The 27297-nt window shown below is 42.9% G+C and overlaps 1 protein-coding gene across 3 annotated transcripts in view; it reads right to left on the reverse strand.

The window, feature by feature from the left end:
* MAGI2 (membrane associated guanylate kinase, WW and PDZ domain containing 2) overlaps nucleotides 1–27297 on the reverse strand; it is an 825111-nt gene that overhangs the window by 644013 nt on the left and 153801 nt on the right. For all 3 annotated transcript variants that reach the window (XM_038740978.1, XM_038740977.1, XM_038740980.1), the window contains exon 2: nucleotides 4243–4359. In XM_038740978.1, the coding sequence (XP_038596906.1) occupies nucleotides 4243–4359 (117 nt within the window). The remainder of the gene's footprint in view (nucleotides 1–4242; nucleotides 4360–27297) is intronic.

Raw genomic sequence — 27297 nt, forward strand, 5'->3', positions numbered from 1 at the left:
ATTCATTCATGCCTGTATTTATCAATTATCCAGATATTTCCACCCCCAAATCATGCTTTTCTGAAATAGCTGAGTAACAGGCACAGTATATTTTCTTGAAAAGGAAAGACCATTTGTTAGGTTTCAACCTATCATCAGTCACTGGAGAATTTTAGAGCTATTACTATCCATTAAATAGCCTTCTGATACACCTCGCTTGAAACAATTGAAGTATAAAGCAAAATGTTATGGGCATGCCACTTGCTATTACTATTTTTCTTTAACCAAAAATTAATGCTAATCAAAAATGCACCTATTTCATACCCATTGTCTTTTTTGGAGCTCCTTTTGTTATTTTTCCTGTAATTTGTTACAACATGTTACATTCCCCTACCTAAAAATACAGTCATTTTGGAAGAATCAATAGTTTAGTATTGATAAGGGTTCCCAGTTTAGCAACGGGCCCCCATCTTAACATTTTAATTGTTTCCAAATGTATTAATTTTCTCTTGTGCCTTAAACAATATATTCAAATCATCCCAGTTAAGATACTTTCAATCAATCAATCATATTTATTGAGTGCTTACTGTGTGCAGAGAACTGTACTAAGCGCTTGAGAAGTACAAGTTGGCAACACATAGAGACAGTCCCTACCCAACAGTGGGCTCACAGTCTAAAATGGGGAGACAGAGAACAAAACCAAACATACTAACAAAATAAAATAAATAGAATAGATATGTACAAGTAAAATAAACAGAGTAATAAATATGTACAAACATATATACATATATACAGGTGCTGTGGGGAAGGGAAGGAGGTAAGATGGGGGGGATGGAGAGGGGGAACTTTCTTGCCTCAAGTTCAAATTATCTTCAGAAAGCAATTTTTATAAATTATTTTCCATGTACATGTTAAGGAGCCAAATTTTGCTGGTGTTAGATTCTTGCATTTTCAAGTGATAAAGTGGTGAAATAAAACAGGACAAGATCATTGCTTTTGTCATAACAAGAAGAAATAAGTCTAGATTTTCAAGGGGAACACATACGCAAACGGACTTCATGAAGAATGAAAACATATACCTCTAATAGCCTCGATACCACCAACACTGCCAATTAGTGCAATTTTCATCATTTGCTGGGAGCTCTAAAGTAATTGGGCAAGTCAAAGTCAGTCCTTGGAGCTTAATACTGTCTACTTTATATTAATTCTTTCACCATGACTTCAGCCAAATTACTAGTATTACTGCTGTTCATGGAGAGTTTCGTCAAGAAAGTGAAAATCAGGTGATAAAACTAAAAATAAAAGGAATATACATGAATGCCATCACACTAGTAGTAATAGTAGTAGTAGTAGTAATATTCTTTCTTGCCCTTTTCATTCTGAAGCACGTGGATTTCCTGAAAGGACCGCAGTAGACCTGCAGCAGACCTGGAGACCCAGCCTGTGGCATCACCAACCCAACCAAACCTCTCTCCCGATCAAGAAGTAAGGGCAAATTATGTGAAAGGATCCAAAGGTGCACAGTTTCTTTGTGACCCAGCCAAGAGTTTCTCTGAAAACAAGAACTATTCAGTAAACACACATTTAGGCTTGGGGCTTACAAAGAGCTAACTGCAAAGGAAAAAAAAACGGTTTTGAGATAGTTTACTTCCTTACACTTCAAAGCCCAGAAACACTGCCAAACAGAAACTAGAGATTTGATCAAAACTGTTGGAGAAATTACAGAAGCTACATATGGAAATTAAGGCACAGAGATGTTAAGTGACTGGTCCAAGACCTCACAGCAGGGAAGTGGCTGAGCCCATATATAGAATCCAGGTGCCCTGACTTCCAGTCCTGTTGTGCTTCTTTCACTAAGTCACCTGACACCCCTCTCCACACTCATCATACTTGCACTAGACTCTAAGGGCAGGTAAGGGATCATTTCTACAGACTCTATTGTATTGTACTTTCCCAAGCGCTCAATAAATACAACCAATTGATGGAACATAAATAGGAATAGCAGTGAGTTGTCCAGGTGTCCAATCCACCAGCATAAAAATGGATCTCTGTAAGTTAATATGAAATGAATAGTAATAATAACAACCATCCTACATAATGTTATTAGCCTGCCATGATAAATTACCTGGAGTTTGATTTAAAAGCCATTTTCTGTAAGTATTGGGTGATTATGGCTGGTTATAGGAATAAAACAATGGCAGTAGGAATAAAATACATGAATGATGTTTCTATAATCAGAATACCCTCCCTGAACTTCCTGACATGAAGGTCCCCAGCTTTTCTTGAATCAATTTTTATGACCTTGCTGAAACACCTTCTATTAGCAAAACAAGTCTGTGTTACATCCCTTATCCAGGCGCTACCCCAAGTTAACTCTGATTACCTGGATATTTAATTGGATCTATTCAGTTCCTTTCATATCCATAACATGACAAGAAGTATACCTGAAAGTCAGCTTCTTATCGTCTTCCTTCAGCTTTTAAAGCCAATCAAATGTCTGAGTCTTCCTTGTGGTATTTCTGATCTCCTTTCTTGTCACCAAAGATAAATTAATACAGCAGCACTGACAACATCACAGTTTAGAGAGTCGAGCCCAATATCTTATAAATAGTACACTCGCTAACTTTAATCCATCTTCTTCTACCCATCACTCTAATGACAAACATGTACAAGGTCAAGGATGCCCTGTCCTCAACTTCTAGTTTAAAAGCAAGAGTCCTGCAGTACATTCACCAAACAAGCCCAGAATGACAAGAAGTATAATTTCTGATCAGCAAACTGTCAGTTGGGAAACATTTCTCTTTGGGAAGACTTGATACTGTTGACTTGGAATTTTTATTTGATTAATGTTCAGTACCACCTCTGGAAAACCCAAGCCATGTTTTTCGACTCCTTTAATAGAAAAATTTGTTGTAAAAGGCCAGGTTTGGGTAAATTTAGAAGACAGCTTCCAAGACAGCTTCAAATCTATGTCTGCTTTAAGCATGGGGCCCATAGCTCCCATATAAGGTCAAGATTTCAACCCCAAATCCTTGTTTTTTTTTAATTTTCCCTTCATTTCCTCTGCAATTTTCACATCCTGTGCTGACAGAATTCTCTGTCATTGTACACTTTATGTTCGGTGCAGTGTGAGGAGAAGGAGGAGAAGGAGAAGGGGATTTACAGTCTGTCTCTGGGAGAAGGTTTGGAACTCATCACAAACCAACTCAAGGCATGCTGGTTGAAGTTAGGACAGATGTAGGAGACACTGTGTCATGTGTAATGATATTGTTCTCAACAGAAGAATAGGCATTCTCTTACCACTGAGAGTGATCTTCCATGTGAGCTAACTGGTGTGTTGGCCATTGATCACAGGAAACTAGCAAGGTTTGCTGCAACTTTGTGCTAACACTTCCATTGGGGTGGTGGGGGATAGACTCCCATTTCTCAATTTGCTATTTGTTGTGTTAAATGCTTGCTTCATGGGAAGCTTTCCTGAGACAGAGTCTCCTGATAAATTGTTTACATTTTGCTTTCCTAAAATATATAGGGATGTTTAATTAATTACCCAGGCCAGTATTGATCTGTGGATCTTTTTTTCCTGCTTCTAGAGAGAGGTATGGCAGATCTAGCAAGGAGAGAGAGAGGGAGAGAGAGAGAGGGAGAGAGAGAGAGGGAGAGAGAGAGAGAGAGAGAGAGAGAGAGAGAGAGAGAGAGAGAGAGAGAGAGAGAGAGAGAGAGAGAGAGAGAGATATTTCCTAGACACTATTCTCAGAGCAGGCTATAACCCTCTCCTTGACTATAAAAGAAATAGAAACAATTTACAAATCAGGAAATGCATGGAGTCACTGATCTTTAGGTCATAGCTTGGATTTCCTGGGAGCATTTTATAACCGTACAACGTACAACTCAATACACCTTTTGCTCCCTTTAGAGTGCGTTCCAACTCAGCAGATTATCAGACTGATCCTCTCTCAAAATCATGAAACACCACTCTGCCAATGGACCTGGATCACCACAAGGTCAGTACCAGTGTTTTGAGTATCCTGACACTGACATCTTCAGCCAGCTTTGCCAAGAACCCCCCAAACTCAAGTTACCCAACGCAGTTTTTGTGTATCAAAGTCACAGAGAAAAAGATCCTGAAAAATGATTCCAGTATAACACTGGTATTCATTTTCTTCCTTAAAGAAAAGGGGTTAACATAAATCATTGACAAGATTTTTGGGATCCTCCATCCACTTCAACATATGGAAAATGAAAAGGATGCTTTGTCCCACTCACATGGTACTGTGCGGAGGTAGAGGTTGTCCCGTATGATTTGCTGAAGCTCGTGATCCACTGATCCTTTCTGGAACCGTAAATTGAGGTAGTGACGGAGATCCTTATCAACAATTCCTCCTGGAAGAGAAATATTGCACATTCTAAATGAAGGACATCCTCTGACTGGAAAATAATATTCAGTTTCCCTATTCCTTCAAATCCACCCATTAGACTACAAAGTACCTTATGAAATGTAGTTTTGAAACTGTCTTCCCATAACAAATTTCTGCTAGGTGGGAAGCTCCTTGAAAGAAAGGATTTTTAAAAAATGTTATGATGCTTATTAAAACACTTAGTATTTGCCAGGCACTGTACTAAGCACTGGAATAGATACAAGCTAATCAGGTTGGACACAGTCCATGTCCCACATGGGGCTCAAAGACTTAAACCCCATTTTACAGGTGAGATAACTGAGGCACAAAGAAGTTCAATCTGTCATATTTATTGAGTGCTTACTGCATGCAGTAATGTATGCAATAAATGTAACAATAAACAGACACATTCTCTGCCCACAACAAGCTTACAGTCTAGAGGGAGCTTAAGTGACTTGCCCAAGGTCACATAGCAGGTAAATGGTGGAGCTGGGATTAGATCTCAGGTCCTCTAACTTCCAGGCCCCTGCTCTTTCCCCTAAACCATGTTGCTTTCCAGGGATTGTAGCCATTTAGATTGTATCTATTTACCTTATTATATTCCTCCATGTGCTAAACACAGAGCTCTGAACAGTGCAAGTGCTTAATACCAATCAATGAATCAATCTTATTTATTGAGCAGTTACTATGTGCAGAGCACTGTACTATGCACTTGGGAGAGTACAACAGAATCAACACTGGCTGATTGGTTATAAATAAGCAGTCTGGACCAAATATCCCTTCCTGTAGTCAGGTAAAGAAGTTTTTCTTTGAAATGGATGAACTCTCTTTAGAAGAGAAAGCTAAGGCCTGGAGTGGAGTTTTATAGGATTATTCAAAACCCACATTCCTTCTGGTATTTTAAACGGCCACAGGCTGGGGGCGTCAGACCACCTCTGAGGCCCTGTGACACCTAAATCCTCTGATAATTCGGGTCGTAAAGGAGGCCCGGCGTCCCAGCTTTGTCAGCTTCACTGGCTCCGGCTGCCATTTTCTTGGCCTCTTGATCTTTTTTGTTTTCTTTTCTGTGGGAGGCCCGTCTTCCTCCATGTCCCCCTTGGTGGTCTTCTCATGGGTCCTCTTCCTGGGCTGGGGAGGGGCAGGTGGTGCTGCCAGTGGCACAGGCACCAGAACTGGCACAGCTACGGCCTGGGGGCACCGGACCACCTCTGAGGCCTTATAGCAGGGGGCACTTTGGATGACACTAGTAACGAAAGAGGGCCTGCAACCCAGCACGGTCATCCTGGCCGGCTCCTGCCGCTGCTCTGGAGGGCTCTTAATCTTTTTTTGGAGGGGGGCCCATCCTCCTGTCCTTTCTCCACCTTCAGCTCGCTTTGGGGATGCTTCCCATTTGGAGGAGGGGTGGGTAGCAGTGCCCCAACCTGAGTAGCTTTAGTTAGTGAAAGGTCCCCATAACAACGATACCCTCCAAGGAGGATGCAGGTCTCCCCATGCCACCGCAGTCCCCGCTCCCTTCTTCACTGGGTCAACAGCTGATACTTCCCACAGTGGGGAGCTTGAGGCCCTGCAGAGGAAACAGAAGTGGACGTCCACCCCCCGGTCAGCACTGAGCCAGGTGAACACCCCCAATCCAACCCAAACCCTAGCTACAACTGGACCAGCCACATATCAGCGAGGGGGTTGTGAGTGTATATGTATGTGTGCATGTGTTTGTAGCAAGGCACCCCGGATGGACTCCAGCTGAGCAGTGAGAGAGGGCCCAGGGCTGGGTGGAAATGTATGGCAGACACCCCTTACCCCAGCCAGCTCTTGGACTCCTCAGTATAGGGACATTTGCTGCTTCACCAGGTGGTAAGGAACCCACTGGAGTGCTGCCTTCTGACAGGAAAATATAACCACCCAGATCTGAACCAGCTATCTAGAGAAACAAATTCCAATAACCTCTAGAGAGACCCTACCTGCTAAGTGGTCATGGGAGAAGCTCGGAGATTCCTCTAGAGCAAACCTAAACAACGAACTTGCCATTTCAGCTACTTTCTCAAATTTCTCGCAGAGAAACTAATGGTGGCTCTGGGGGTTGGCCGTTTTATAGGGTTGGAGGGTTTGTGATGTTGTCAGGGTTCCATGATATCACCGGGATGGAATTGAGGTCACGGAGGGAGGGGGACCTGGAAATCCAGCTCTTTTAAAGTCCCACCCAAGGCTTATTTGAGGTCCTGACCTAAAGTGAACCTCCCAGAGATCATTTTGCCCTTTCCCTCTGCCCCCAGGCAAGACCGGGTTGTGATCGTTACAGAACTAAGACTCCAGAACTCCTTTCCCTCTGCTTGTGTTACTCAGTGGGATCCCGTACCTCCTGATGCCTGGAGTGGCCAGTGACCCTTCCTCCCCCTCCGGAGCCAGTTGCTGAATGGGGGAAGACTTTTCTCGGAAAGCAGAACCGACTCGGGCTGCCAGGAGTCAGGAAACCCAGGGCCAAGTCTTCACTCGCCCCAAGACACAGAAAATACTTTGTTCCCAAACCCCCACATGCCACCCAGGAATCCACTGTCTGCTATCCAAACTGGGCAGCTCGGAGACTTGTGTCCTTTTGTTTTCTGGCCTTGCCAGGGTCTGTCTGCCAGCTGCTCTCACACAGTGAGCTGGCAGGGGTTTCCTGCCTGTGGCGGCAGGTCATTCAAGCCAGGCCGACTTCATGCCATGGGCATGTCTGGTGGGTTCTTGGGCCAAATTTCCTCTCCCCCATACACTGACTGACACACGTCTTTTCTCAACATCTTCTGCTATTTAAACCCTTTTGCCCAGCCTTGGTCTCCGCCCCGATGTTGAGCTGCTGCTGTGTACATCGTGTTTGTTTTTATATTTAACATGACTTGCCCTGTAGAATGGCAATGAAATTTCAGTGACTTGTATATAATGCCGATTGATGATAAAACCTTCTAAATTTATAGCTCTAAAGGCCTCTCACTGTAGGGCTCATTACCGTTTCTCTTGTAAAGTTCTAGAACCAGAACAGAGTGGAGGTTTGTATATTTATTTTGTTTTACTTTGTAGTGCTCCAGGTATGTTTTAAAACATTTAAAATATCATTAAACACTCTTTTGGACGTAAAAACATTTCCTACATTTGGAATGTCTATTCCTTGATGTTCTAGGGTCAGCCGGGAACCAAACACAAACAGAAATGTCACCACGCAGCCAAGGGACAGTGCTTGGTACATAGTATGTGCTGAATGGTTCAGTGGAAAGAGCACAGGCTTTGGAGTCAGAGTTCATGGGTTCAAATCCTGGCTCCTTCAATTGTCAGCTGTGTGACTGGGCAAGTCACTTAACTTCTCTGTGCCTCTGTTACCTCATCTGTAAAATAGGGACTAAGACTGTGAGCCACCTGTGGGACAACCTGATCACCTGTAACCTCCCCAGCACTTAGAACAGGGCTTTGCACATAGTAAGCGCTTAATAAATGCCATTATTATTATTATTATTATTATTATTACCCTCTTGACACCACTTCCAGGATGCCAGCGCTGTCATCATGCCACCTCCCTGACAGCTCCTCTGGCCACCAGCACCATCATCATGGCTCCCTTCTCGACACCACCTCTGGGCCGTGGGACTGTTACTGTGCCACCCACTCTGCCGCCGCCTCCAGATCACCCTCCTTCAACACCACCACTGGGCCGCTGGCATTGTCATCGTGCCACCGTCCCCACCACCACCTCTGGACAGCCAGCACTGTCACCATGCTAGCCTCACTGACACCTCCTCCGGGCCGACAGTACAGTCACCTTGACACCCTCTGGGACACGGCACCTTCATCATGCCACCCTCTCCTCTGGGCAATGGGCACCGTCACTGTGTCACCCTCCCCAACACCACCTCTGGGCTGCTGGCACCATTATTGTGCCGCTCCCCCCTACATCTCCTCGGGGCAGCCATCATCATCATCGTGCCACCCTTTATAACACCACCTCTGGGTCACCGGCACTGCCACCTTGTCACCCTCCCGACCACCACCACCAGCCTGGCATCAACATCATGTCACCTTCCCCGACCCCTTTTCTGGTCAGCCGGCACTGTCACTAACCCAGCCTCCCAGACAACTCCTCAGGGCCGCTGGCACTTTCACCGTGCCACCCTCTCTGACATGACATCTGGGTCACTGGGCCACCCTCCCCTGGCACCACCACTGGGCCGCTGGCACCAACATCATACAACCCTTCCCAACATGTCCTCAGAGCAGCTGGCCCTGTCATGGTGTCACCTTCCCCAATGCATCCTCCAGGCTACCGACACAGTCTCCACACCACCCTCCCTGACACTCCTCCGTGCTGCCCTGTGAGTCAGCAAACCAGCCACTTGACGACTCTACTGGGGCAGCAACACCACTTGCCATGACACCTCCCCTGGAACATTGTACCCTGCCATCCTGACACCTCAGCCTGGTCACTGCCACCTCCCACCCCGACAGCACCACTGAGCCAAGGGTGCCACTTGCCTCACCTCCTTTGTTGGGCAACCACACCAGTCGCCTAGACACCTCAGCCAGGCCAATGCACCAGCCACCCCGATTACTCCTGCTGGGCCACTGCCATCACTTGCCCCCAATGCCTCTGTAGGGCCACCAACCCCTGCCACCCCAACGCCTCCACCGGGCCACCGGACCAGCCACCCTGACTCCTCCTGCTGGGCCACTATCACCTCCCATCCTGACACATCCTCCAGGCCACCTAACCTACCCCCCCAACACCTCAGGTGGGCCACCCCTGCCACCCAACCTGACACCTCAGGTGGGCCACCACACTTGCCCTGACACCTCCGATGGGCCACTGGCACCCTCCCAGACAACTCCAGCCAACCACCACCCCTGCCACCCCGACACCTCCACCGGGCCACCCCATCAGCCCCCCTGACACCCTGAAATTGACATTAAGTTTGACCAATTCAGATGGGTACAGTGAGTTTCACAGATGTACTAACTGCCCTGCAAATCACAGGTCATCCATCGCCTCTTCTCGTCTCACTATCTTCTCTTGAATGTCCAGTTTTAGTCATGGATACCCATTACACTGAAAAACTGAAAACCTCCAAGTCAAGGCGAAATCTCTTTTCCCCGATTATCAAAAGGATATATTTTGTTGTAATAACATTTGCCTCATTGTTTAGAAATGTTTCTGGTGAATTTAATGAGTAAAGGATATACCTTTGCACTGTTTTAATACAAAGTTAGGTTTGACGTTTAATTTTTCCTTTAAAGGAAAAGTTAAAATTTATTTTTATTACCCCAGGTTAACTTTTGAGTTCTTTTTTCCACTCATAGAGTTTAAATGTTGAAAAAGCTAAGAATTAGAACCCCAAACTTGTGATTCAGCTTCAAATATATCCCCATTTTCAATAGCATTTGCTGTGGATTAAGGAGTAGCTCAGAATTAGAACTCCACCCTTTTTTCTAAACTGGATCAAAGACTCAGCTATTGTGTTTCTTGGTCTGTCCAGAGATTTCCATATTAGATGCTCTTCTGTTATATTTATGTAACCCACGAAATCAGATAAAAACACTGAAATCTCCTCAAAACTTCCTTATTCTCTAAAAACATCCATCTTGACATAAAAAAGGACACTGTGACCTGCCTCAAGGTCTAGCTTTTGAATGGATTTAAAATCTGTTTTGAGATCATTGTGGGCTCAAAAAAGACTAAATAAACAACAAGCTACCCAGTTCACAGAAGACAGATTAAAATCTCTTGTCAGATGAATTTAAGACTTCTAGGACACGTCCTTTATGGAGATCAAAAGTGGGAAAGAAAAGTGAAAGAGCTTCTATAACAATTTCTTTTTTTTTTTTAAAAAAAGATCTTCTATCAAATGTCTACGTGCCATAATGACTGGCAATTGTTATTTTCCTTTTCCGTAAAGGAGGTGGGGGAGGAGAAATGTTATTTTATTGATTTATTTTTATTCAAATAGTATTTGTTAAGCTCTTACTATGTGTCAGTCACTGTTCTAAGCACTTATTAAGAACCAGTCTTTAAGGATTTACTTTAATTGCCAGCCCCGTGGGTTTGAGAAATTTTTTTTTCATCTTTGTAGCATGATCTCAGCAGAGATCATGACAAAGAAAGGAATCACTCATGTGGAAGACAGTAATCTTGAATCTTCCTAACCTAAATATCATTAAACTCTGATTAGCCCAGAGGTCTTTGAAGTCACAGAGGTTACAAACCCCTTGTCTTCAAATGAGACACTTAAAGAAATGGCTTTGAACTGGTCAGGGAATTTGAAATCTTTTGTACTTCCAATGTAAATGTTAATCGGGTTCATTCATTTTAAAAAAACAGCATCCGTAAAAAAACAATCTTGCTTTTTTTTTTCCTACTGTTTGGTCAGATTTGCAGAATATATAAGTCTAAAAGAAAAACTGCAGACTATTACAGACCTCCTATCCAACAGCATGAAAGATCCACCCCAAAACCCAGCAGGAGTGGAGGGACTCATAAATTGTGGCCTCCACAAAGTCGTCATAACACTGTGAGATTCTTAAATTCAATTACCTGAGCAACCTCCCCTCTCTTGGTCAAAACTAAGGAAATGCCCTGCCACCTCCCCACCGTCCTGCCAGAGTAGAAGCAAACTTTAGAACTGATTGAATGCTGAGGATGTTTTCCCATTGGTAAAGAAAGCAAGCAATCAATGGTATTTATTGAGCACTTTCTGTATAACAAGCACTGTATTAAACACTTAGGAGAATGCAAACTGAGTTGGTAGACTATAACTGGCAACAGAGAAGTGCCTGAAGATTTTTCCCTCCTACTGCTGTTCATCTGAGAAGCAGCATGGGCTAGTTGATAGAGCACAAGTTTGGGAGTCAGAAGGACTGGGTTCTAATCTCAGCTCCGCCACCTGTCTGCTATGGGACCTTGGGCAAGTCACTTCTCTGTGATTCAGTTACCTGACCTGTAAAATGGGGATTAAGACTGTGAGCCCCATGTGGGACAGGGACCATGTCCAACTGATATGTTGCCAACTTGTACTTCCCAAATGCTTAGTACAGTGCTCTGCACACAGTAAGCGCCCAATAAATACGATTGAATGAATGAATTTGCTTCCCCTTGTGGGCAGGGATTGTTTCTATTTGTTGCTGAATTGTACTTCTCAAGCACTTAGTACAGTGCTCTGCACACAGTAAGTGCTCAATAAATACGATTGAATGAATGGATGAACCAATTTGCTTGTATCCACCCCGCCATTTAGAATGGTGTCTGGCACATAGTAAGTGTTAAACAAATGTCACAATTATCATTATTATTATTATTATTAATTTGCTGTTCTTTATTTTTTGATGTTTGCATTTTTTATTCCTCCCATTATTAACTTCTTCTTTCTCAGGTAGAAGATGATTCCACCAGTAGACAAGGACCATGTCTGAATGGTTTATTTTGTATCCAAGCCAGCACTTTGCATGGTGCCTGGTACAAAGTGAGCACTTTAAAAATTCCACAGTCTTTCTGGCTAGCTACTGTCCAGCTCACCGGGGCAGGAATACCCAAAAGTGCCTCATTTTGAAAGGTGAGGGCTGGGGTTGTGTATACTAGTTATTTGAACTGTTTATACTCTCCCAACTGCTTAATACAGTGCCCAGAGTAAGTGCTCAATAAATAATATTGACAGTTGATTGAAATAAATGCAAACGGCACCAGGAGAAAGGAGTGTTTGAACTTTAAAGATGTACAGACCTTGTTTGGGCCATTGGAGAAGAAAGATTTGTATTCAGATCATCTAAGCAGTCTATTGAATTGTTGGCTTTCAACAAGCAAAGGGTCAGATCCATCAGTATGAGTTATTCAACCAGGTTTGGCCACTTTTTTTAAAAAAAATGGTATTTGTTAAGCACATACTATGTGTCAAGCACTGTTCCAAGCACTGGGGTGGATATAAGTTAATGAGGTTGGACAATGTCCCTCTCCTACATGTGGCTCACAATCTGCAGAGGAGGGAGAACAGACATTTACTACCCATTTTACAGATGAGGTATGAGAGGCACAGAGTAGTTAAGTGACTTGCCCAAGGTCACACAATAGGCCAATAGCGGAACTAGGATTAGAACCCAGGTCCCCTGTCTTCCAGCCCATGCTTTTGCCACTAAGCCACGCTGCTTTTCTACTCTCTGGCCACTTCCAAAGTAAAGTGAGACCAGTACTCGCATCTGGGTGATTCTTCAAAACCAGCCTTGAATGTGGCTTTTGCCAAGGGTGGCATTCCTTGGCTAATAATAATAATTGTGGTATTTTTTTAAGCACTTCCTATGTGTCAGGCACTGTACTAAGCACTGGGATGGATACAAGCAAATCAGGCTGGACACAACTAATCCTGCTAGTTGGGGCCAGATTGGTAGAATGAGGGGAGAAACAGCCCAGTGCCCAAAAACAAATGCTGCTGTATTAACAAGCGGCATCCACTCCGCTATTCCATTATGCTTTTCTGTCAGGACCCACCATCCACCTGCAGGAGTTGTGGCTCTAAGCTTATCTCTTAATAATAATAATTATGGTATTTGTTAAGCGCTTACTATGTGCCAAGCACTGTTCTAAGCACTGGGTAGTTACAAGGTAATCAGGTTGTCAGATTGGTAGTGTTGTCAAAAGTTTTTTTTTATGGTATTTGTTTTGTGCTTAATATATGTCAAGCACTATTAGAAGTGCTGTGATAGATTCAAACCAACCAGGTAGGACACAGTCTCACCTGGGGCTCACAGTAGGAAGAGGGAGATCAGGTATTGAATCTCCAATTTACATTTGAGGGAAGTGAGGCACAGAGAAGTTAAGTGAATTTCCCAAGGTCACACAGCTGGCAAGTGGAGGATCGGGGATTAGAACCCAGGTCCTCTGACTCCTAAACCCACGCTCTTTCCCCTAGGCCATGCCATTTCTCCCAAACCTCACTAGAGTTCACTTTTATAGAGATCAAAGCTTTCGCACTACTGAATCATCAAAAGAAAAATGGATCATGCCTCCTCCTATTTTTAGGGTGTGAAATTATTGTTGATGCTCCAAAACAATATTTGCTTAAGACATATTCCCTGTCACTTCATAGTTTATATTTATAACAGGCTGCAAGAGGCTGCACACAGCCCCCAAATGGTACGGAATGTGTGGTACCCTCACGAATAATTCAGAGCACTCTGCTGTTTCATTTTTAAAAGATTTGGAATTGTGAAGGGACACAAGTCTTTTGTTTATTTTAGATGGAATCATGATTAAAATAGAACCTAGCAAAGTGGGAGTCCAAGTAAACACTTCCCCAAGAACATACTGAACGTAGTTCTGAATTAGACATTCATTTGGACAACCCACTGGCTGTTTTCTATTGGGTTACATTCAGCACTCTGAAAACACTTGACTTCCTTTTGGAATTTCAGATCATTAGCTATACCATACAGCCAGATGTCTCCTAAAATAGCAAATTGGAGCAAGATGAAAGTTGTTATATCCTACCATTAAATATGGGCCCACTTTATCCATGGGCTGCTTCTGGTATGGGCTTGGGAGTCAAAAGGACCTGCGTTCTAATTCCACCTTTGCCACTTGTCTGCTTTGTAACCTTGGGCAAGTCACTTAACTTCTGTGCCTCAGTCACCTCAATCTGTAAAAGGGGATTAAGACTGAGCCCCCTGTGGGACATGGACTATGTCAAACCTGCCTGTCTTGCATCTACCCCAGAGCTTATTACCATGCCTGGTACACAATAAGCACGTAACGAATGTCATAGAACAAAAGAAAGAAATAAAAGGTATTCTTTATTCAGTTCCTTTCAAGAAATGATACCTTTCCTAAAACTGGCTTAATTTGACTGAATGATTAAGAGACTTAGTTGCTAAGAATCACCATGATGAAATAAAAATTGGCTAGTAAAAGTACATGCATGCATATCTGCAGCTTCATAATTTGAAATTCAATTTCATATTTTTATGACTACATTGAATCTTTAAAATTTCAAGAGATGCCATTTTTTGTCTCAGTTCCTCTCATAAACAGCCACAGATATTGCAGTGATGTAAGACCCAACATGCAATTTCATACTAATTCTAGACATAAAAAGGTGCTGCTCTTCACTCATGATGGGAGAGCTATTTATAGAAATAAAACAGCATAAAATGACTACATAAAAGACCACAAATTAGAGGAGACTACACAATACTGTTTGAGTTTCAATAGACAGTGCATTGCTCATATCTCAAGGACTACATAATAACTCTTTCTCACTACAAGATTATTCTGGCCTTCAACTTCTTATATCATAAGGACCTGTGTACAGAAGAAAAAAAAAAAGAACACAGCGAGAAATGTATTTATGGAGGTTAAAAACACCAATGTAGAGTGACATATAAGGAACTAAATCCTAATTGTGCTAAAGCTTATGCCTCACATTGGTCCTGTCTCTGTTTTTAATGCTGCCCTCTTCCAAACAGCTGCCTATTAGCTGCTCTCCCCATTGCGGTGATTGTTTTGAGATGACTCCTCAGCTTGTCTTGAAAATGTTCCTTGTTTTAATTCCCCATATGGCAAACGCTTAGGTATCCTGCTTTCAGCTCTCCTCCTCACAGGTCCCACCCAGTGGAGCTCTGTGGCTGTAATCACTGCTTAAATGCTAATTAACCCATTATGTTCAAGAACCTTGATGTTGGTGATTCCATCCTACCATGATGAGGTTGAATCTAGTTGTAGATGACTCTGCTGAAATTGCTACTCTGGGAGCTGTTTACTAATGGATAAGTTGTGGCATTTACTGAACGATAAACTCATTGTGGGCAGGGAATGTGTCTGTTTATTGTTATATGGTACTTTCCCAAGTGCTTAGTATTGTGCTCTGCACATGGCAAGTGCTCAATAAATATGATTGACTGGCTGTTAAGCACTTACTCTGTGCCAAATACTGTACTAAGAGCTGGGTTCAAATCAGATGATCAGGATGATCAGGACCTACACAGTCCTTATCGCATGAGGGGCTCACAGTCTAAGAGGGAGGGAGAATGGCTATTAAATCCCCATTTTATAGGTAAGGAAACTGAGGTACCGAGAAGGTCACACTGCAAGTAGCAGAGCCAGCATTAGAAACCAAGTCTCGTGATTCTGATGCCCGTGCTCCTTCCACTAGGCTACACTGCTGACACACTGGATGAGTTTTTTGCAATAAGCCCAGGTCTCAGAGACATATAAGCTCCTTCTCTAGACTGCAAGCGTTCTGTGGGAAGGGATCAGGTCTACCAGCTATACTGCATTGTACTCTTTTATTACATATCTGTAATTTATTAATTTATATTAATGGCAGTCTTCCCCTCTAGATTGTAAGCTCGTTGTGGGCAGGGAATGTGTCTGTTCATTGTACTCTCCCAAGTGTTTAATACAATGCTCTGCACACAGTAAACACTCTATAAATAGGGTTGACTGACTATTCTTCCACATGCTTAGTACAGTGCTCTGCACACAGTAGATGCTCAAAAAATACCATTGATTGACTGATATAAAATAATGGATATTACAACACCCTCCCAGCTCAGAATCAGCATCATCATCAGTGGTATGGAGTACTTCCTGTGTGCAGAGCACTGTAATAAGCACTTGGGAGAGTACAATACAACAGAGTTCATCATCACATTCTCTGCCCACAGTGAGCTTACAGTCTAGAAGGGAGGCAGACATTAATATAAATGTATAATTTATAATGCAAGATCCACCCTTTCCTCTCCATCCAAACCGCTACCTTGCTGGTTTAATCTCTCATCCTATCCCGACTGGATTACTGCATCAGCCTCCTCGCTGATCTCCCATCCTCCTGTCTCTCCCCACTTCAGTCTATACTTCACTCTGCTGCCCGGATCATCTTTGTGCAGAAATGCTCGGGGCATGTTACTTCCCTCCTTAAAAATCTCCAGTGGCTGCCTGTCAACCTACGAATCAAGCAAAAACTCTTCACTCTCAATCAATCAATCAATCAATCGTATTTATTGAGCACTTACTATGTGCAGAGCACTGTACTAAGCGCTTGGGAAGTACAAATTGGCATCACATAGAGACGGTCCCTACCCAACAGTGGGCTCACAGTCTAAAAGGGGGAGACAGAGAACAGAACCAAACATACCAACAAAATAAAATAAGTAGGATAGAAATGTACAAGTAAAATAAATAAATAAATAAATAAATAAATAAATAAATAGAGTAATAAATATGTACAACCATATATACATATATACAGGTGCTGTGGGGAAGGGAAGGAGGTAAGACGGGGGGATGGAGAGGGGGACGAGGGGGAGAGGAAAGAAGGGGCTCAGTCTGGGAAGGCCTCCTGGAGGAGGTGAGCTCTCAGCAGGGCCTTGAAGGGAGGAAGAGCTTCACTCTCGGCTTCAAGGCTGTCCATCACCTCGCCCCCTCCTACCTCACCTCCCTTCTCTCCTTCTACAGCACAGCCCACACCCTCTGCTCCTCTGTCGCGAACCTCCTCACTGTGCCTTGTTCTCGCCTGTCCCACCGTCGACCCCCAGTCCAAGCCCTTCCCCTGGCCTGGCATGCCCTCCCTCCACACATCCACCAAACTAGCTTTCATCCTCCCTTCAAAGCCCTATTGAGAGCTCACCTCCTCCAGGAGGCCTTCCCAGACTGAGCCCCTTTTTTCCTCTCCTCGTCCCCATTCCCCCCCACCATATCTCCTTCCTTTCCCCACAACACTTGTATATATTTATACTGATTTATTACTCTATTTCACTTGTACATATTTACTATTCTATTTATTTTGTTAATGATGTGAATATAGCCATAATTCTATTTGTTCTGATTATTTTGACACCTGTCTGCATGTTTTGTTGTCTGTCTCCCCTTCTAGACTGTGAGCCCGTTGTTGGGTAGGGACCGTCTCTATATGTCGCCGACTTGTACTTCCCAAGCACTTAGTACAGTGGTCTGCACACAGTAAGGTCTCAATGAATACAATTGAATGAATGAATGTATAGATATGCACATAAGTACTGTAGGGAACTTAATGCCCTACTATTCATTCATTCATTCACTCGTATTTATTGAGCGCTACTAAGCGCTTGGGAAGTACAAGTTGGCAACATATAGAGACGGCCCCTACCCAACAATGGGCTCACAGTCTAGAAGGGGGAGACAGACAACAAAACAAAATATATTAACAAAATAAAATAAATAGAATAGTAAATATGTACAAGTAAAATAGAGTAATAAATCTGTACAAACATATATATAGGTACTGTGGGGAGGGGAAGGAGGGGGCTCAGTCTGGGAAGGCCTCCTGGAGGAGGTGAGCTCTCAGTAGGGCTTTGAAGGGAGGAAGAGCGCTAGCTTGGTGGATGTGTGGAGGGAGGGCATTCCAGGCCATGGGGAGGACGTGGGCCGGGGGTCAACAGTGGGAAAGGTGAGAACGAGGGACAGTTGACAGGCAGTTCTGTTTTATTTATCAGTGCTTTATTGGACAGTTTGCTAATACAAACCAATGCTAACATTAACCAAACCATCATTCTTTCATTCAATCGTATTTATTGAGTGCTTACTGTGTGCAGAGCACTGTACTAAGTGCTTGGGAAGTACAAGTTGGCAACAAATAGAGACACATCAATCAATGATATTTACTATATGCAGAGTGCTTAACTAAGTTGCTAGGGAGAGGACAATAATAATAATAATGGTGGTATTCATTAAGCACTTACTATGTGCAAAGCACTGTTCTAAGTGCTGGGGAGGTTACAAGGGGATCAGGTTGTCCCACGGGGGGTTAACAGTCTTAATCCCCATTTTGCAGATGAGGTAACTGAGGCACAGAGAAGTTAAGTGACTTGCCCAAAGTCACACAGCTGACAATTGGCAGGGCTGGTACTTGAACCCATGACCTCTGACTCCAAAGCCCGAGCTCTTTCCACTGAGCCATGCTGCTTCTCTACTCTCCCAAGTCTTTAGTATAGTGCTTCTCCCACATTAAATGCTCAGTCAATACCATTGATTGAATAAGAAATGAAATCATTTGCAAACATAATTAAATAACTGAATGAACAATTGAAGCAACAAATACAACTCTGGGACTTGTGCTATTTCTCCCAGACCATGCTATCTGCAGGGAATTGGCAGATTGCTCAGGTCTGCTTGTAATACTCAGGCAAACCAAAGCCTGCTGAACATTCCAGCTATTTAAAGAGAAACGCTCTGGGTTGTGCCAGAACATATCTGCTACACCATATGCTTCCTACCCACTGTGGATCTCTTCCGGCTCAACTGGCTATGAGCATTAACAAAGATGCTGGAGATGGTGGTTCAGGAACTGTTTTACACAGCTGATTGTTCTCTAGAGGCACTGATAAAATGAAGAAAGGCAATGAATTATGGATTACTTTCTAGGTTCAGCACACAGACTACATTGTAATTCCTTCAGGATAAGGATTGTGGCTACTTAATAATTGTGGTTTTTGTTAACTGTTTACTAGGTGACAAGCACTGGGGTAGATATGAGATAATCAGGTTGGACACCATCCATGTCCCACATGGGGCTCACAATCTGAGAAGGAGGGAGAGCAAGTATTAAATCCCCATTTTACAGATGAGGAAACTGGGGCAAAATAAGTCTAAGTGACTTGCCTAAGGTCACACAGCAGAAGAATGACGTACCCGGGATTAGAACACACTACCTCTGAAACCCAGGCCTGTGTTCTTTTCACTAGGCTTCCTCTACTTACTCTGCTGTGTGACTTTGGGCAAGTCACTTAGCTTAGTTACCTCATCTGTAAAATGGGGATTAAGACTGTAAGCTCCCTTGAGACAACCTGATCACCTTGTAACCTCCCCAGTGCTTAGAACAGTGCTTTGCACATAGTAAGTGCTTAATAAATGCCATCATTATTATTATTACAATACAAAAGAGCATATAATAATAATAATGATGGTATTTGTAAAGCACTATGTGTCAAGCACTACTCTAAGTGCTGGGGTACATGAAAGATAATCATGTTGGACACGGTCTGGTTCCCACATGGGGCTAACAGTCTTAAATCCCCATTTTACAGGTGAGGGAACAGAGAAGTGAAGTGACTTGCCAAAGGTCACACAGCAAACAGGTGGCAGAGTCGATCCTGACTCCCACGCCTGTGCTGTATCCACTAAGCCAAGCTGCTTCAAGGTCCTGCCCTAAATGAGCTTCCTTTAGAGTGAAAGCTCTTTGTGGGTAGGCAATATGTCATTTGCTTGCATTGTACTTCCCAAGAGCTAAATATTGCATCCAGTAAACATTCAATAAATACTATTAGTGGATACTAGTCTCAGAACGGCCTCTAGCCTGCTGAATGCTTCCCAGACAAATCATTTAACCTGTTTAAATCATTTGAGAAGCACGGTGGCTCAGTGGAAAGAGTACAGGCTTGGGAGTCAGAGGACGTGGGTTCTAATACCAGCTAGGCCACCTGTCTGCTGTGTGGCCTTGGGCAAGCTATTTCACTTCTCTGGTCCTCAGTTATTTCATCTGTAAAACGGGGATTAAGACTGTGAGCTCTACAGGGGACCACCTGATTACCTGGTATCTATCCCAGCACTTAGAACAGTGCTTGGCATATAGTAAGCGCTTAACAAATACCATTATTATTATTTTGTTCCCTCAGTTTCATTGCCTCTAAAATCGGGATAACACTACTTCTCTTTACCTGACAGGGATCCTGTAAAGACAAAACAGGATAAATCATGCTCCACTGCTTTGGAAAAATAAAAGTGCTTTATGATAATAGTATTAATGGGAGCATTTTATTTTCTAGTAGAGCTTATTACTGTCAGAAAATGGAAATAGGTCCCTGTGCATTCCCTTTTTTGTTAATTAAGGAAAATGTTCAGTAAACCACACCTGGCCCTATGCTCCACTCCCTTCTGAGTTGTTTCCATGTGGCAAAGGGCCACTACATTGAGTTGTCAATATGCAGAAACATGAAGCCCTGTGGCTCTGGTGGCAATTCATGTCACGATTTACAATAGTTACAGGAGCCGAGGGTCAGACTACTACAGTAACCTCCTCTCTGGCCCCTCCACAGTAATCGTATTAATGGTATTTATCAGGTGCTTACCATGGACAGGATATTGAACGAAGCACTAGGCAAGAATAAACACGTATGAACGGGACATGGTTCCTGTCTCTTGTCCACCATTCATTCAATCGTATTTATTGAACGCTTACTGTGTGCAGAGCACTGTACTAAGCACTTGGGAAGTACAAGTCGGCAACATATAGGGACGGTTCCTACCCAACAACGGGCTCACAGTCTAGAAGAAGGGCTCACAGTCAGCCTCTTCGCCCTTCAGTCTGTACTGAACATTGTCTTCCGAAATATCTCTCTGTGCATCTATCATCACTCCTGAAAACCTCTAATAACAATAGTGCAAGAACAACAATAGGATTTATTATGCACTTCCTATAGGCCAAAACACTATGCTAAGTGCTGGGGTTGATAAGAAATAATCCTACAGGACAACTCCCCTATCCCACCCAATATTCATATCTAATGACTACCCACATCCCTCAGCATTAAGGATAAAGTCCTTATCATTGACTTCAAGTTCCATGTGGGAAGGGATGTTCTTAGACTGTAAACTCCAAGTAGACTGTAAGCTCCTTGTGGATAAAGATCACTTCTACCAACTCTGTTATAGTGTACTCTCCCCAAGTGCCTAGTACAATGCTTTGCATACAGTAAGCACTCAATAAAATGACTGATTGACTGATTCAAAGATGTCCACCACCTACTTCTATTTTACACATCAGCTTTCTTCACTCCACTCCTTAGCCTACACTCTTTGCTGTACCACACTCCAAACATCCTATCTTCAGCTCCTTGATCATCTGTTCCTCCAGCCAAGAACTCTACCCACCACCCACATCTGCCAGATCACAGCCCTACCTTTTTATGGTATTTGTGAAGGGCCTACTGTGTGCCAGGCACTGTACTAAATGCTGAAGTAGATACAAGCTAATCAGTTTGGACACAGTCCATGTCCCACGTGGGGCTCACCGTCTTAATCCCCATTTTACAGAGGAGGTAACTGAGGCACACAGAGGTTAAGTGACTTTCCCAAGGTCACACAGCACACAAGTAGCGGAGCCAGGATTAAAACCTAGTTCCTGACTCCCAGTCACATGTTTTAACCACTAGAGCCCACTGCTCCCTATTGCCACTCAATCAACGGTATTTACTGAGCACTTACTGTAACACAGAGCACTGGATTAAGTACTTGATCTGCAGAGAGCACCTACATTTTCACCAACTTCAGGAAGTGTACTTTATTAATTCCCTAGACCCCGTGGCTCATCCTAAGTACTTAAGTTCAGAGTTCTGCACATAGCAATGCTCAGTAAGTACCACAGATTCGTTGTTCATCAACTCAGCAGCCAAATTTAATCCTGATGTATTTATACCTATCTTCAAAACCTGCATTTTTTGTTCCTCTTCTATATTCACTTATTTATTCTGAACAATCAATGGTATTTATTGAGCACTTACTGTGTGCAGAGCACTGTCCTAAGCCCGTTGGAAAATACAATCCATTAGAGTTGGTAGACTTAACCCTGTCCACATAGAGTTTAGAGTATAGAGTTTACAATCTATAAATACTCATCCAGATTTATTTATACTACTATTATATTCTCACTCTTCCTCCTACACCTATTTAAAAATGATTTTGTCTGGCTCCTCCATTAGATTGTAGATTCCTTGAGTGTAGAGAAGCAGCGTGTTCTAGTGGAAAGAGCCCGGGCGACAAAGGACCCATGATCTAATCCTAGCTCTGCCACTTGCTGCTATATGACCTTGGGTAAGTCACTTCACTGTGCCTCAGTTCCCTTACCTGCAAAATGGGGATTCAATCCCTACTCTTCCCTCCTACTTAAACTGTGAGCCCCATGTGGGACCTGATGATCTTGTATGTACACCAGGGCTTAGTTCAATGCTTGACGCACAGTAAGCACTTAAGGAATATCTCAATTATCATTATCACAGTATACAAACTTTGTTTTTAATGTACTCTACCAATTTCTGCACTCAGTGACCCCCCTCAACAAATACCACTGATTGATTGAGCAGGCATCCCCTTTGAAGCTTCCCAAATAATAATAATAACGATTGCATTTATTAAGCGCTTACTATGTGCAAAGCACTGTTCTAAGCGCTGGGGAGGTTACAAGGTGATCAGGTTGTCCCACGTGGGGCTCACAGTCTTAATCCCCATTTTACAGATGAGGTAACTGAAGCACAGAGAAGTTAAGGGACTTGCCCAAAGTCACACAGCTGACAATTGGTGGAGATGGGATTTGAACCCATGATCTCTGACTCCAAAGCCCGAGCTCTGTCCACTGAGCCACGCTGCTTCTCTAATGAGAACAGCTTTGGCTACTAATATGAGGTCTCTGGTAATCCCATTTGCCCCAAATTTTTAATTTCCAAACAATAATATTGATGGCATTTATTAAGTGCTTACTATGTGCAAAGCACTATTCTAAGTGCTGTGGAGGCTACAAGGTGATCAGGTTGTCCCATGGGGGGCTCACAGTCTTAATCCCCATTTTACAAATGAAGTAGCAGGCACAGAGAAGTGAAGTGATTTGCCCAAAGTCACATAGCTGACAATTGGCGGAGCTGGAATTTGAACACAGGACCTCTGACTCCAAAGCCTGTGCTCTTTCCACTGAGCCACACTGTTGAATTTCAGAGTGAGAGAATAGTTTTTTGCTGCCATCCAAAAGTGTTAAGATTGGGGCCCACTCAGCATGTTACTTTAGACTTGGATGCTGATCCAGTTAGCACTGTCAGGGAAAGGAAATTACCATACCAAAATGGGCATTATGCTAAATATGGACAGTTACATAACACTAGAATTTCAGCAAAAAAATTTGATTTCCTAGTTTCCAGGAACTCTTTCAAGCAGGTGGAGGATCCTTCAGGTGACCTTTGCACTTGGTTCCTAGAGATAAGTTGTATTTACAATCTAGGGAATCCACATCCTTCTTAATAACAACACAGTGATCCAAAAGGGTAGAATAAGACTCTTGATAGGAAAAAGAAATGAGGATAATTCCTTGTAAGATAAAGATGAGAGGTAGTGTGCTCTTGTTTGTCAATCCTAGTGTGGTATTGTGGTCAATCCTATTTGATTGAATGAACACTAGAAAGAACAGGAGGGGACCTGGGTTCTAACTTCAGCTCTGCTACTTGGCTTACTATGTTCCAAGCACTGTACTGAGTGCTGTGGTAGTTACAAACTAATCAGATTGGACACAATCCATGTCCCACATGAGGCTCACAGCCTTAATCCCCATTTTACAGATTAATCAATCGTATTTATTGAGCGCTTACTGTGTGCAGAGCACTGTACTAAGCGCTTGGGAAGTACAAGATGAGGTACTAAGGCACATAGAAGTGAAATGACTTGCCCAAGGTCACTTAGCAGACAACTATTAGAATTCAAGATCTTCTGATTTCCAGGCCCATGCTCTGTACACTAGGCCATGCTGCTGCTATGATTTTTAAGAAAGTACCAAAAACTACAACTGTCATTATTATTGTATGGAGCCATTAAAAATCAACAGTATTTACTGAGCATTTACTACATTGTACTAAGTGCTTGGCAGAGCACAATATAAAAATATAAGAGTTGGTAAATGCATTCCCTGCCCACAACAAGCTTATAGTCTAGAGGGAATAATAATGAAGTGGTTGAATGTGAAATAAAAAAGCTTTAAGAAATTTGTCAGATATAGGTGTAAAGGATGATGAAAATGAATGGCTTGGAATGGATTATGGATGGGTAGAGAAGGCCTATAAGACTGATCAGTTATTACAATGTGTTTGCAAATAACACAAAGTCTATCCAAGAAGGATACTCCTGGGGCAAGAACATGTTACTCTAGACTGTAAGCTTCTTGTGGGCAGGGAATGTGTCTACCACCTCTGAACTCTGTTGTATGGTACTCTCCCAAGTGCTTACTACAGTACTCTGCACCCACATACTGCTCAATAATGATAATAATAATAATTGTGGTATTTGTTAAATGCTTACTGTGTGCCAGGCACTGTACTAAGCGCTAGGGTGAATACAAGCAAATTGGATTAGACCCAGTTCCATGTGGGGCTCACAGTCTCAAACCCTATTTTAAAGATGAGGTAACCGAGGCACAGAGAAGTGAAGTGACTTGCCCAAGGTCAAATAGATGGCAAGTGACGGAGCTGGGAGTAGAAGCCATGACCTTCTGTTTCCCAGGCCCGTGCTCTATCCACTATGTCACGCTGCTTCTCATAAATTTGAATGATTGGTGAGTTACGTTTTGAGGTCTGAATCCAAGCTTTCTCTTTCCCTTTTCAAACCAACCTTGTCCCAGGCACAGTGAGGTAAAGTGCAAGACAGAACAGAACTTTCCTGACTTTTCACCAGAGCTCATCGTGATCAGGGAATGTGCCCATCTATTGTTATGCTGTACTCTCCCAAGTGCTTAGTACAGTGCTCTGAACACAGTAAGCTCTCAATAAATACAATTGAATGAACTGAATGAATGATTTGGACAAATTGGAATTTTCAAAGTGACACGACACTGCAGGCCCGGGAGAGCAAGAAATTTTTCTTGTAAATTCCTTTAGGGTTCTGATGTTGACTAAAGCACTGTGGCATCTAGATAGTACCTGTTCTAAGGATGACAGGATGCTATTTTCATCATCACCATGATACACATCTGTTGCGCACCTGCTGTGTGCAGAGCAGTGTATGATATCAACACAAATCAAACAACACAAATCAAGACACCCCATGACAGAGCTGACTCCTGATGGTAAGAAGATACTCTCATGCCTCAGAGTGTGATGTCAGAGGGGGCAGAAGTATGGCTTATTAAAAAGATGATGGCTCTCCATAAATTCCCAAAGAAGGCAGCTGCCCTGTCTTTCTCAAAGAAGGATTCCTCCTGGTTCCTCCCAAAGATGGTGGGGAAATAAGGCCCTAGATGGCACAGTGAATGAATAAATGATACACATATGGGGATACTGTGGCTGATGAAGTTACAGTACCAAGAGCTTGTTGAGCTGAGTGAAGTTCACTCAATGAACTTACTGGGCAGCTACTGAGTTCCAAGCACGATACTAAGTGCTTAGAAGACGACAGAAGAAGCAAGGCATATGTTATGTGTCTTCCAGGATGTTTCTATTTAATGAGAGACTGATATTAAATCAATGATATTTGCTGAACATTCACGGTTTTCAGAGCATTGTTCGGAGTACTGGGAAAACACCATGTAACAGAGGTGGTAGAGACTTTCCGTCATTCAAAATCCCATTCATCTACATGCCTGCCAATACTTTTCTCTGTTCTTCACTCGTTTTTCTTTAGCCTCTTTTCTCTAATTCTTTGTTTGAATGAAGGTCTTCATTAGCTTCCTCATTGTAAACTGCCCCAAATAGCCAGTCCTTAGCCCTGCCTTCTAATGACAGTGACGGGCTAACGATCCCTTTCGTTAACCAGTATCATTGAATCAACATCAGGCAAGTGATACTTCTTGTCAGTGGCTAACAAGAGGAACCATCTTGCATGCTGAATTGCTGCTTAAAATCACAGGCTTGCATGAGCCCTGGTCGAGAATAAGGAGGTAAGGGTGTCCATCTCAGGCAACAGTGCTCAGGAGCAGATAAACAGTTAGCGACTTCATTGAAAGATAGATGCACGATGCATAATGTCACAGGGATAATCTCACACAAGGTGCAGCTCCACAATTCTGAAAAGAGCCTATATATTTTTTTGCATTACTTTGAGACTTGAAGGCAGGTCCCATTATTTGAAAAAGCAGTCTGTTTCAAAAGCAAAATGATCTCTGGGCAGTATCTGCTGCTACAATCAATCAATCAGTGGTAGTTACTGAGTGCTTACGGTGTACAGACCACTGTACTAAGCACTTGGGAGAGCACAATATAAGAATTGGTAGACTTGTTCCCTGTCTACAACAAGTCTAGAGCAGGAGACAGACATTATTATAAATAAACTGCAGGCATGTTCATAAGTGCTATGGGACTGAGGGAGGGGTGAATGAAGGGAGAAAATCCAAGTTCAGTCATTTCTCCCTGCTAGATTTGAATCAGATAGTCAATTTGTACTGATCAGAATATCCAAGATCCTGAGAGGCAGGGCTGAGCAGTTCTACTTTAATTGATTATATGAGAAGGGGTGAATGTCATTGTTTAAGTTTTTATAACTTAATTATAGGATCTTGACAATGACAGAAGATCTAATAGCTCTTAACTACAGGGTTTCAAATGATCTATTACTAGGAATGTGGATTATATTTATGTGCATTTATTAAAACTTCACTATAGTTGCAATCACCTCTAAAATTATATCTAATTCCCACCTACCTTTTAAACAAAATTCTATGTTCCTAAATGTCTCTCTAATACATGCTTAATTTTCTATTTTTGTTTCCTGAAGGATGAAATAATAATAATAATAATAAGAAGAAGAATAATGATGGTATTTGTTAAGCGCTATGTGCAAAGCACTGTTCTAAGCGCTGGGGAGGTTACAAAGTGATCATGTTGTCCCACAGGGGGCTCACAGCTTTAATCCCCATTTTACAGATGAGGTACCTGAGGCTCAGAGAAGTGAAGTGACTTGCCCACGGTCACACAGCAGACACGTGGCAGAGCCTGGATTCAAACCCATGACCTCTGACTCCAAAGCCCATGCTCTTTCCACTGAACCACGCTGCTTTGGCGGAGCCGGAATTTGAACCCATGACCTCTGACTCCAAAGCCCGGGCTCTTTCCACTGAGCCGCACTGCATATACACTCTATATGTAAAAAAAAAAAAAAAGAAAAAAAAAAGAATGACCTAGCTGGTCATCTAAAGAAACTGTCAAGAAA

The sequence above is a fragment of the Tachyglossus aculeatus genome (assembly GCF_015852505.1).
Source record: "Tachyglossus aculeatus isolate mTacAcu1 chromosome 12 unlocalized genomic scaffold, mTacAcu1.pri SUPER_6_unloc_1, whole genome shotgun sequence".
Classification (NCBI taxonomy): domain Eukaryota; kingdom Metazoa; phylum Chordata; class Mammalia; order Monotremata; family Tachyglossidae; genus Tachyglossus; species Tachyglossus aculeatus.